The sequence below is a fragment of the Lissotriton vulgaris genome, chromosome 6 (genome assembly GCF_964263255.1).
Source record: "Lissotriton vulgaris chromosome 6, aLisVul1.2, whole genome shotgun sequence".
NCBI lineage: Eukaryota > Metazoa > Chordata > Amphibia > Caudata > Salamandridae > Lissotriton > Lissotriton vulgaris.
Genome location: NC_141694.1, coordinates 1,276,857,523 through 1,276,870,736, shown reverse-complemented (window position 1 = coordinate 1,276,870,736; position 13,214 = coordinate 1,276,857,523). Strand labels below are relative to the sequence as shown.

Below are 13,214 nucleotides of genomic sequence, written 5' to 3'. Positions count from 1 at the left end.
GCTAACTTTCTTGCAGTGTGTGAAGATACGGTTTGTTTTGGATGAGCTGATGATTCCTCTTGTCCAGCAGATTACTGGCAGGGACAGTGAAATGGATAGTAGGGGTGCGTGCGCCCCCTCCCTGTTGATGACGCGCCTCACTAGAGCAACAATTCTAAACGTTTCTATAATCTGTCTGGGTTAAAAACATCATTTTAATCCAGTGCTTGAAATGGAAAAATATAAGTGCAGGTACTCTATATCGGAGTACCTTCTCGTTTCTGAGAAGTGCCGGCACTCTCCAATTAAAAGTATCACAGGTCTCTTGAGAAGTGCAGGTACTCTCCCTCTCAAAATAAAAAAAAAGTACCGGTACTTATACCGGCCCATACATTTCCGTTTGTTTGACTGTATGCAGCAGGAGTTAGAGCGTAAAAAAAACGCCTGGACCCATCATTGTAAAACGCTTCAGGCTCTTCCTTCAGATACAATTCCTCACTGTCGCACACAGGTATATACGTCTACAAATAATCAGAACGCGGCGCTGTGTGCTATCTACGCACTCATACCCCCCTCCCAAAAAAATACATGAAACGCAATGACTCAACGCCGGTGCAATGGAGAAATAATGGCAGATGCAATCAAACAAGTCACCATCATTAAGTAAATGGAAAGTGCCCCTCCCGGGTACCCAAAGCTGCCCTCGTCAGCAGTCTACGTGGCGCAGACTGTGGGGGGCAAGATGTGGGAGGGGCTGTTGTCACGGGCTCTACGGACAGGGTGGCCGTTTTCCTGGTATTGATCTGCGAAATCCCGTTCACTGTACTTTTATTTCCTGCAGCTCCCTCCCCTTCGCCCCCACCATGGCGTGTGCCGGGGACTTTATCAGTTGCCGCTGCCGCAGGGTGTCGGATGGGGAGGGCTGTGCGCCGGCGAACCCGTGGACTTGCTTCTATCCCGCGCGATGAGGCGCACAGGTGGCTGCGGCGGGCTGTGGGGGCCCGGGACGTTCTGAGAGTAAAGTTTCCGCGCGGCGCCACCTGATCCCGGGGAGCGCGGAGGCGGACTGGTCCACCTGGGCAGCAGGGAGCCATGGCGGTGTGCAAGGGACGCATGCTGGGCATCTCGGTGGCCGTGGCCCACGGCGTCTTCTCCGGTTCGCTGAACATCCTAGTCAAAGTGCTGATTAGCCACTACGGCTTCTCCTACCTGACCCTGCTTCAGTGTCTAATGAGCTCGTCCACGGCCCTGCTGCTGGAGCTGCTGCGCCGCCTGGGGCTGGCGGCAGTGCCTCCCCTGGACCTGGGTCTGGCGCGCACCTTCGCAGGGGTCACCGTGCTGTCCACCATGCAGTCCACACTGACCCTCTGGGCGCTGCGCGGCCTCAGCCTGCCCATGTACGTCATGTTCAAGCGCTGCCTGCCCTTGGTCACCCTGCTCATCGGGGTGGTGGTGCTGCGGAGCGGCATGCCCTCCGTAGGGGTGATACTGGCTGTGCTCATCACCACCGGCGGGGCCGCTCTGGCAGGTAGGCCACACCTCCACACTAGCACTTTGCTGTATGGATTGTATGCTGTAACGACAACCCTTTTATTGTGACAGGTCTCCTAGTTCTTTGCTTGCTGTGCACCCCTACAGAAAGAGCCCAAGGTGTCCCTGAAATGAACCAGAGAAGACGGCCTGTGCTAGTTAAGTCTGGTCGGATCTAAGCGGAGTTTCGCTTTAGTGAAGATGGCGCCCGAAGACAGTAATTGGCAGGCCACTATGTTCCAAAAAGTGTGAAAAACAGATGGGCAAAGCTGCGCATTTTCCTGTTCAAATGTTTTGTTTGCAATTTGAAATTATAAAACAACTTAAAAAAAAACATAATGTCTTATAACACTGTAAATCGTACATAGGGTTATGACTATCAACATAACAATAATTCGAGGGTTTGAGTAAAAACATCTCTTATTGAGTAAAAACAGTAAGGTATACAAATCTAAATAACACTGGAGAGTGACCAATATTGAAGGCAGTCATTTGTTTAAGACTTAGGTGATTCAATTCACGTTCAGGTGGACAAGATGGGGTTTCTTACCTCCGTTCTTCAGACCCAAAGATGAGGTTGCTGGTTTGAAACACGTTATGGGTCTTTGATTTGATGTGTAATCCAGATGTCCAAGGGGCACAGTGTGCTGGCTTGGCTGATTGCAGGTAGCATTGTATTAAGGTGAGTGGAATTGAACTGCGCCGGTCATGCATTGTTTACCTACACCAGACAGGTCTGTTTTACCTACCTCAGGCAGGAACGTTCTACAATGGGAATCGTATTGTACTTTTATTCTCAGGGGATTTTCAGGTGTGTTGAAATTTTGCTGTCTTCTTTATACCTTCACGTATTTAGAAGAAATGCCTTTCTTTCCTGAACAGGCACAGGTATCCGTAAGCAGGAGGTATCCTGGCACAACTCCCAGTACCCATGCAGACTTTGGTTATCAATGCTGGATTACAGTGGCAGTTGGTGGCAAATCACATAACAAATGCACATAATATACACAAAAACAATAATGCAAATAAACACATTAAAATAATCTCTTACCTTACACCAGTGGTGACTGACAGGGGACAGATGTGGCTGGGCGGGGTGTGGGCGGGTAAAAATATATCTGAAAAAAACGTACCTTGAAAACGTCTGCCGTCTCGCTGCTTCTCTTCTTCTCGTTGACATCTGAACCAGGAAGCAGCCAGGCTTCCCATAGCCAATCACAACAATGCAATGCAGCTTTGTGATATGGTCTGAGTGGCGTGGTTTGGCACTCAGACGGGAACTGGGGGGCCTTTGCATGTGCCTCACCAGGTTTAGCATTACAGGCTGGTGGGGAACATGCAAAGTGAGCATGACTATTTGGATGGCCAAGCAGTTATGCGCACTTGGAGTGTGCAAACCACTCCTCCCTCTGTAACCACAGACCAGCCCCAACCAAACCCTGTAGCAAAGAAAAATAAAATGATAATAACAAGGGTATTGTCATTTTATATTTATTTTTTCCTGCTCTGCGAGTAGTGCAGGAACACTCCTCCGTCTTAGCGGAGGACCGCCCCTGCCTTACACGCTAGCTCGATGTTCTGCAGCACGTCCTTGGCATGCAAAGCCAACTCTGCTAAAGTTTGCTTATCTGCTATTTTAAAAATAGACTGACAGCACCATCATGTGGTGGACTGTCATAAATATGTGTTAGTCTTACAAAATAAGTGTTGTTCCAGCGCACCGCAACACAGGCACAAATTAAGCACTGAGTGTCCTCTTCTATCCCTACCGCGTTCTTTGTGAATCCTGTTGCATTAGAACTGTGGACAGACCTAACCCCTATGCAGTGGTAATGTGACATCTGCAGAGGGAATGATTTTAACAGGGCAAGCCTGGTTTTGCTATTCACTACCCATTGGGCCAAGGATTACTTCTGATCCTAGTTAATCATAATGCTTGCTAGTACCTTTGATAGAGATAATCCTCTGTCACTAGGAACACAACAAACAACTGTATAACAAGATCACATTGACAGACATATTTGCCTAACAGTGCAGTATTCCTTCCCTCATGATTTCTTACCAGCCATGGTCCTCACTACATCAGAACAGATGATGCTTAATGCTAAGTCTATGGCTGAGCATTGTTTGGATGTGGTTTGGCTGCTGGACACCTCTCTTATCAATCTTATCTGTGTCACTGAAACCTAGATAAAAAAATGGCTGTGACTCTCCTTTGCTAAAGCGATTCCATTTGAACACAGCTTCCTTAATCAGGATTGCTCAAAAGTGGTGAAAGCAGACTCCCTCTAGTCATGTTACCAGAACATCTTGTTTATCCCCATCTCACTGAGGCTCTGGTCGCAAGTGGCATGTTTTCTGCTACACTGTTATGCGTCTTTGTAGTGATGTACATACCACAAGGCCATGACAACATTGATGGCTACTTACGTTCCCTTACTTCTCGCTGTTTGAGTTAGATTTCAATCCCATGATGAATCATCTATTCCTGCCAACACCACCGTCCCTTAAAGACAGTGTTTAATTTGTACTGGTGTCTCTTGGTGCTCGGCACCTGCTCTTATTTCTAAACAATGGACCTTCTTTATAGAATATACCACACTGTGGCGCTGTCTGCTCATTTTTCAGTAGTGTGGTATATAAAAATCAATATGCTTTAAAAATATAATAGACATAGTACTTCCAGGATATCCATACAGCTTGAGAAGACCTGGAATTGTACACAATGTCACACCAATATGAGCATGGTGATTAGAAAGGTGATGCTGGCACTGGCATTCGGCAGCAGTAGCAGGAGCACTGTGCAGTGCCAGCAGCAGTGGCTCCTGAGAAATACCTTGGGCCATGCCACTTATTTTTTCACAAACTAAGCACTGCTTAAAGATACTCTAGAAACTTTGGGACCACAGCAAGTTTTGCGTCTTCACACCACTTGTCAGGTCATGATATTTTCATTATGGTATGCCCAGACATGGGTCCCTTGCCCACTGTGCCATTGGATTCAAGCTTGCCTGGCTCTTGAGGGGTGATACCCAGAAACCGGTCCTAGGATGCTTTTTTCTGGTCCAGGGAGGACCTGGCTTGGCAGTTCGAGGTGGACTGATTTGCATATGGCTGTGTCGAAACAGGGATGGCATGGTGAGCAAAAGAACAATGGATTAAACTCAGATCTGTGACCCGGGGTGAGTGTTTGACAAGTTTCAGCACTCCGTCCATCATCTTGTTGTGTTGCTATTTCTACCAACTAGAACAGCTTTAGTTGATCTTCAAACCCCAGTTCATAGTTGGCCATTACCACTTAAGCTGCCATAGATATCCTCAACCCATTAATGTCGGCTTCCTTACATAATTTGCAAAAAATCACCAGAAAAAACTGTAACTCCTCTCCTTTTATCCCCACCTCCACTTGAGGGCGAACACTAAAATCCAGGAAAACTACAGCACAAATTGTGCCTGTCTTAAGTTTAGTGTGTGATAAAGTTGAATCCCTAAAATGTGATTAACTAGGCTAACTGGAGCGTAAATACAGTAACTGGGCTGGCCTAATTACAAAAAATCACAGCAAAGCACAAAATAAAGTCCTAAAATTCCTTAATGAATAACCACAATAATTATATCATGTTGGAAGAAGTGGCAATAATTGCATTTCCAGTGAGGAACTTTTCCATATCCGCAGGACAACTCAGGAATCGACCCTTTAATGACTAGAATGGGGGTGGTACCAGAATGTCATTGCCAGAATATCATCAGACATAAATATCATGTCCTAAATATAATCCACAAAAATATCACCCCAATAAAATGAATAATAGAACATTTTCACCCAATTGGCTGATATTTTTGTAAATTATATTTAGGACACAAAATATATGTTGGATGATGCTTCAAACATTATATTTTAACATACAGTGACTACATGGGTCTGTTCCTTTTGCTGAACTCTGTAGGTGGCTACCAATTCTTAACAAAAGGTTTATGGCAACTGAGCCACAATCACCCTGTAACAACTGACTCCTTACTTCAGATGGACAACACAGGGATTTCTGGAGATCATTTTCATTCTACAATGTTTTCCTTGCCACTTCTCACCATTGAAATGATGGTATTTCTTCTACATAATACCCCTTGTGCTGTTCTGACTGTCCCACAGGCCCAAGTCATATCTCCCTTATATAAGGTTTGGCTATTGAAGTGTTTGCTTTTCAAGGAAAATTGTTTCTTAGGGACTGATCTAGAATTATGCAGACGGGTTACTCCTTCACAAAATTGGTGGATATTCTTTATGCCTTATTATAAGTAGTAAATAATATAATATGACATAATGCACTTGTAAGAAAGTGGGTGGGCTTTTCGTCACATTTGTGACAGAGTAACCCATCCACTAACCACTAAACCAGGATGTAGATTTTTATAAATTGATTTTGTGTGTATTTGTAGCTTTTCTAGAGTGCATTAGACCAAAAGGAAACAAAGCACTAATAACAGAAGACAACAATGTGAACACTGACGACCCGAAGCAGGCAAAGACCATCTAAAATACCACCGTTGTAAGCCTTTTCTGCAAAATGCCAGGGTTTACCTTGCTTCTGAAAGAACAGGTGCAAACCTAGACTCCTGATATGTTCAGGAATCTGAGTTCCATAGCCTGGTGGCTGCCACTGTGAAAACACATTTCTCCACCTGACTTTCTTACATCTCAGAACTGCTACCCTATAACATTCAGCTGATCTCAAAGGACTCCCAGTAACATACCAATTCAGGGCTGTCCTAAAATAGGTAGATCCCTGCGAGTGGAGGGCTTATTGCGTCAAACAAAGTGCTTTAAGGGACGCCTGCTTCTTAACTGGCAGCCAGTGAAGAGGTCTCAGTCCTTCCCCAACAGAGGAGTGTTTGGGCATTCCCAGGTTCAAGCGTGCTCCTGCATTCTTAATGATTTGGAGCTTGTTTAACAAGAGTTGATTAACATTAAGATACATGGCATTACAGTAATCTAAGTGGGAGGTGATGAGTGCGTTGACCACTGACACCCTGAGCTCTTTCGAAAGAAAAGGCAGTATTTCATCCAAAAGCAAGAGCTCACTGTTCTATTTACCTGGGTGTCGAAAGTCAAGGTGATATCAGAAACCACTGCCAGGTTTTTGCCTGCCGCCACTGGTACAGGTAAAGAACCCCAAATTTCTGGCCACCAGCGGTGAGTCAAGATGGAACTATCCACTTCAAATACCACAATCTCAGTTTCCTCCCCATTCATTTTGAGCCTATTCTCCCTCATCCACCTGCTAATCTCCTGCATGCAAGTCCTAAACCTGTTGGCTACCTCTTCCAAGTCATCGGAGATTGAAACTATGATCTGGGTGTCATCTGCATAGGACGTCACCTGGAAATCGCAGGAGCTAACCAGTTTCGCGAGCGGTGCGACATACAAGTTAAATAGGGTAGTATTTGGGGATGATCCTTGGGGAACATGTGGCTTCACACCACCCTTCTGCCATTTCACAAATACTGTAAACAACATGATTGATGTTATAAAGTGTGCAAACACCCACGGGCATCCTGGCGCTGAAGACCCCAATTCCAGGGACATAACCATATATCGCTATTACCAATTTAATTGCACACAGTTTACTAACCTCAGAAGGATGAAAAGCTGGGTTGGAATGTGGGGATTTGAACTGTAAGGGCTGAGTGTTAACTCACTGTTCCATCTTGAAGCAAACTCTGAAGCCATTTTTTCATTGAATCTTGAAATAACAGCTAATTGCCATGGAATCAAATCTGCTAAAAAAGAGTTGTTAGATCCTCAATACCCTGAAACTATTCATCCAGTATTTATAATTTACGGATTCCTAGAGCTTTGTGGTGAGCCAGATCATGTAATTTGTTCAAAATAATCAACTGCTGAACAACTTTCAGGCATCATTTGGTGTATGAAGACTAATACCATGAAAAAACATGAAACATGATTTTTTTTTTATTGTTCAGTTACTAAAAACTTACAATTAAGACAACATTATACAATTCCTCTTACATGTCATACATTATTAAGACCACATAATTAAAAGAAACTTTTCATCAATGTATAAAACCAAATATAAATAAAACCATCCTCATTGTCCACAGTTAAGCAATTTCTTCTCCGCTATTTCTATAAACTTCAAAAGTCCACCCGTAAATTGCAAGCTTTCTCCTTGTAAACTGGCTATGACTGCTTGTCGGCATGTTCGTATAATGTGACTATTAAAGTCCGACCTTTACAGCCTCCTTTGTTCCTCTATTAGTGCAGGGCAGCTACAGATAATATGACAAATGTCTTCCCTCTTGTAATAACAGAGGCGACACACCCTCTCACTATTTCCATGTAGTGGCGTCCCCAAGAAATTGGCTATTTCCAAATCGGATATTCATCAGCTTCAGCTTTGTCCTTTGGCTATTTGAGTCTCCTAAATATCTTTGGGGTTTTAGCATACCTTACGAAGCAATAACTGTCCATGCATGGGATCTCTTTGCCAGTACTGCTTTATCCCATAAAGACGACAATTTTTTGCTGCACCCATTTATAACTTTATTAAAGGCCACCTGTGAAAGAGGTAAGGCCCATAGTTGTTCCGCAATGAACGTATCTATCGCCTGTTTGAAATATTCATGGGCCTGCTTATGTTTATTATTGCATATTGCCTCCTAAACCACTGTCATAAGCGAGGAATTGTTATCCCTTCTAATTTTGTGGCAGCATTTTAAATAAGCTCCTAAGCTATTTAGGTTCTGTCGTTTAAGTCCGAACTCAAGTCGGATTTGTCCAGGTGAAGAATGGTGCGGAAGAATAAACAGGCGTCGGTGGGTCCCTGTCATTAGCTTATCTATGGTGTTGTCAGCACAACCTCTTAAGGTCTCTACTCCATATGCAAGAGTTGGCACATGTTTAACTGACATAATTTGTAATAGTTGGTTAAGGGGAAGCCCTTTTAAGTTATTCTGAAGTTTGTAAAATGCAGCAATTAATGAGTTGTTTCTTTGTAGTGCAGCACACTGGTTTTTACCCGTGCCCCTAGCATCTATGAAGACTAATAGACTTTACCCTTGTCTCTTTATTGGATGATCAGAGGTGCATCACAAATGGTGCCAGCATCAGCACTATAATTGTGTTAGATCGACCAGTGGCCTTTGAACACTGTTGACAATCCCTTAACGGCACTTCCTTCAATCAGTTTTGTGCAGTGGCTTTAGAATGGGCGAAGTTATTCTTATTTAATACATTCCTTTTCATTTGACTGTACTCCATTCAAGATTTGGAGTTACCCACGGGTCCTCCAACTATATCAGACGCCGGCTGCTCTCATCGTCAAACATTTTTGACTGGTGTTGTTGCCTGTCTTTTGTGGTAAGTTAAGCAGTGCTGGGTGAAAACACCTTTTAACATTTTATTATGAATGCATTGTTTCTAGAGGTGGTAATGTGTGATACGTTTGTTTGTGAATATTTGTTGTGTGGCATTTTGTTGTGTTGGTGATCTGCTCTGTTGTCTATGTGCTACTGTGCTTTTGTGTTGCATTGTTGCAATATGATGTTGTTGTATTGTAATTGCAGTGTTGCATTCTGTTTTGACTGCTTTGCTGTGTTGTGGCCTGTTAGGTTTTTATTGTGCGGTTTTGTTGCTTTGTGCATGTTATTGTGTTATGTCATTTTCTTTTGACATCAACAAATGCTGCTACATTTCCGTCCAAAATTAGCTGTGATGGTTAAGGTGAATAAATAGGTGAATAAATAGCACTGCACCTGCTGCTCAACTATTTAAAACACCAGGCAGCCTAAAACTATGCAGAGAGTGTGCCTTAAATTAGCTCTTGTATCGCTCACTTTATGCTATATGATACCTGAATCCTCTCTACAAGAATCCTAGAATCATGAAAGGTGCCTAGGTTCTAAAAGTGCTCAGCGGCTATGAAAATGGTGAGAAACCCTAAATTATGTATTTCAAAAAATTGCATAGCAAGCTCTCTAACGCCCACCTTGGAGACATGGTTCATCAGGGGCCTCACTATTCATCTGAAATTAATATAGTGACAAATTAGCTTCCTGATTACAGGCAGAACTCTTTGAGGGAGTAGTGCAGAATCCTGTTTACTGGAAAAAAAACATATAAGGCTCAAATGAGGAATTTATAATGTGCTAGTTTGCTTCCCAAGCCACAGTGATGAAAAAAATCTCAAGATGTATATTATGATGCGTGCCATTTACCAGGGAATGCCATAAGGTTTGGGTTGATTCTTAGCTTTACAGGTGAATTTAATTTAAAAAAAAGCTCAGGCTCCTTTCCAAAGGTAATAGATACTTTATTGCAAGAGGGAAGCCACAGAGATAACCAAAACAAATTGGGGATGCATAGAAGCTTTATTACTCCAGCATCATGTGGGTCAACATGTTTCAGCTGTATAGTGGCCCCTAGACGAGGTCCCCGGCTTTTACCAGGACCTGGATCTCGAGCTCTATGTTAAATTCTCATTCATGCAGCATTCAGGAGTCACTCTGTTTTTATTCATGCTGTAGGTGCTGAATATGCTCCTATTTTTGGTGTGTTTGTAACGAGGTCCCGATATTAGGGTGTTATGTGCCCCATGGAGGAACACTTGAAGGGAACCTTGTAGTCACACTTTTGTCAAACGATTCTCACTGCTCAGTACCTGATAAGCGATCTGTGTCCTCTGACTAAACAGGGCAATTTCCGCTTGGGTATAGTGACACGAAAAAGCACAGGGTAAGGGGCAGTAATGATTGCACCTATCCGTTAGTTGGGTTATAATTAGTTTCTTCTCAGGGTGCCAAGGACCTGAGGCTCAATACCACTAAGCCCCTTATGGAATACTCCACAAAATTCTTTAAACAAACAAAACATCCAGCACTCCATTCAACATCAAAACATGTCACAATTAACAAAAGTTCAGATCCAATCAGCAGGTCTTGTGTAAATTTTATTTATTCAAAATCTTCTTTAAAAGGAAACGACTGTAGCCAGCGCGTTTCATCCCTAAGGACTTCTTCAGGGCCAATATATTTCCAATGAATCTGTTCCTATTTTTCATCATTGAAATTCACCGAAAATGTACACTGACGCTGCTTTATAATATATAGATTGCGAAAGATGAAACGCCGTACTTCCACTGCTGGCACCGGACACCTGACAAATAGGGATATTGGCATTTGAGACTTAAACAACCCGTGAAATCTACTGAGTTTTCACCAATTTATTTATTTATTTATTTATTATGTTTTGGCTCTCAACGAGGGCCACATAAAATACACAATACAAATTACAAATAAAAGAAAAAATTCAATACAAGAATAACAAGACAATTTGCATCGATTGACAGTAGACAAGAATAATCAACACCAAACACCTCCATATCTCATTAATAAATAGCTAAAAACCCTTTGAAAAAGTGAAAAATATCAAAACAAAACATTTCATTTGGGGGACAATACAAAGCCTGCAGGAAGATATTTACATTAGAGATACCTAGTTGGAGACAAATTGGCTTTAACCATTTCAACCGCAATGAGCGGAGTGCAGGGCATATCAACAGGACATGGGTTCGATCCTGAATACTTATATTACAAAGATCACACATCGGAGAAGATCCATCCCATTTAGACAAGAGTAATTTTAGAGGCAATAGGTCATATCTTAAAAGAAACCATAATCTTCGGACACCATGAGGAATATTCCATGTGACATAGGGTTGGGCAAACTTCATAGAATAAGAGTTAAGAAGGAGATCACAACCCCCCTTTTCTTGTAATACATTCTTATCTAATTTAAAGCAGAGTTCCCACGATGCCTGTTTCAGCAAGGTTTTGAGCTGAGCCAGAGAATGTATAAATAAAACACTTTCATCTAACTCTAGAAGTGACACAGCTCTTCTAAAGTTCCTTACTATTCGGGAGAACTCTTTAAAGTTGCCCAACAGTTCTTTTTTAAGAAGAGCTCTCAATGATCCCGGTTCTGCTCTGGCCAAACATGCCACCCATCTTACCAAAGCACATAGTCCCTGAACCCAGCTGCTCCTGAGGCCGAAATCGAGCCTACATGCAACCAAGGAGCACGCAGTGTTGAGGGTAGATAAAGATCTTAATAGTTTCCCTTCAACTGTGTGGCAGAAACCCCAGTGCTTCAGCTCTACAAGTTCTATTCCATATAATATCGTAGCAGGAATCTTTGCCCTATACACCTCAAGTAGACAGGAAAAGTGTCTTTTACCAGTGGCGAGATAGAGGGAATTCAATCCTTTGCCATGAGCGAGAGCTTTACGCGAACTATGCTCGATATGGGGCTTCTCACTCAAATTGGCCGCAATTATTTTACCCAAAAAAGTATAGGATTTGACTACCTCTAATTTCTGTCCACCTATAGACCATCCAAAGTTTTCAGATCGGCACTTCTTTTTCCCTGCAATACACATAATTTTACTTTTGGATGTATTAATCTTCATAAAATGAGACTCAGCAAATGAATGTAGAGCTTGCAGACGATTAGCCAGGCCCTTGGGTGTTAAATCTAGGACGAGGATATCGTCTGCATACATCAAACAAGAGATAGGAAACTCCCCCACCACCGGGGCAATGCCCGCACAAGCAGACAAGGAAGCAGGGAGATCTACAGTATACAGGGAAAACAATAATGGAGCCAAAAGGCAACCTTGTTTAAGGCCGTTCAAAGATGGAATTAATTGCGAGAGACCCCTTTCTCCACCTTGGAGCACACGACACCAGGTATCCGTATGGAGAGCACGTACAAGATCCAATAAGTAAGATGGTAAACCTAGTGCTGCTAATTTTCTCCACAGCGTAGGACGATCTACTTTGTCGAATGCTGTGGAGAAATCAATAAACGCAGCAAACACCACCCCCCCTCGCACATGTGTGTATTTGTCCGAGATCACCTGGAGGGCGGTGAGATTATCTAATGTACCGTGCCCCCTACGGAAGCCAGTTTGTTCTAATGGCAAGATATTATTCTCTTCGACCCATTCGTTAAGTAATGTTAAAATACATTTTGCAAAAACCTTTCCGATTGAGTCAAGGAGAGCTATCAGACGGTAATTCGTAGGGTTGTCCCTAACTCCCTTCTTAAAAATTGGGACCAGTATACTTCCCCTCCAAGAGGCAGGAACCATTTTAGTGACAAAGCACGATCTAAACAATGGATAGAGTATCTTACTCCATAAAGAAGGTTCCTGCTTCAAGACCGTCATAGGTAGCTCGTCAGGTCCCATTGCTCCAGAGGAGCGCATGTTCTTTATGGCCATTTCTATAGTTTTCTCTGTTGGGAAATTAATAGGACCATCAGGTGTTTGAACAAGCCCACTATCTTCATCCAATATGCCATTCTCAGCATATAGCTTCAGAATGAAAGAGGACTATACCTCTTCAGCAATGGGGATGGGGAGAGGACTAGTTCTGGCACCACATCCCTTACCAACTATAGACCAAAATTCTCTAGTCTTACCATGCACAACGGCTTCCCTTAAATGTATCCATACAGAATCTTCCTTCTCTTTTTTAAGTTTCAATTTTAATCTAGTTCTCCTTCTTTTTAGCATCGCTATTTCATTTGATAATTCACCAGATCTATGTAAAAATTGCTCCCGCACTAGTTTATTTATTTCCTTGTTCAGGGAACGCAATACACATCCAAGATGATGTTCCTAATA

The 13,214-nt window shown here is 42.8% G+C and overlaps 1 protein-coding gene across 1 annotated transcript in view; it reads left to right on the top strand.

The window, feature by feature from the left end:
• The first annotated feature begins 868 nt into the window (after window positions 1-868).
• SLC35D3 (solute carrier family 35 member D3) overlaps window positions 869-13,214 on the top strand; it is a 277,390-nt gene continuing 265,044 nt past the window's right edge. The window contains exon 1 of the mRNA XM_086927401.1: window positions 869-1,507. Coding sequence (XP_086783527.1) covers window positions 1,072-1,507 — 436 coding nt within the window. The 5' untranslated portion in view covers window positions 869-1,071. The remainder of the gene's footprint in view (window positions 1,508-13,214) is intronic.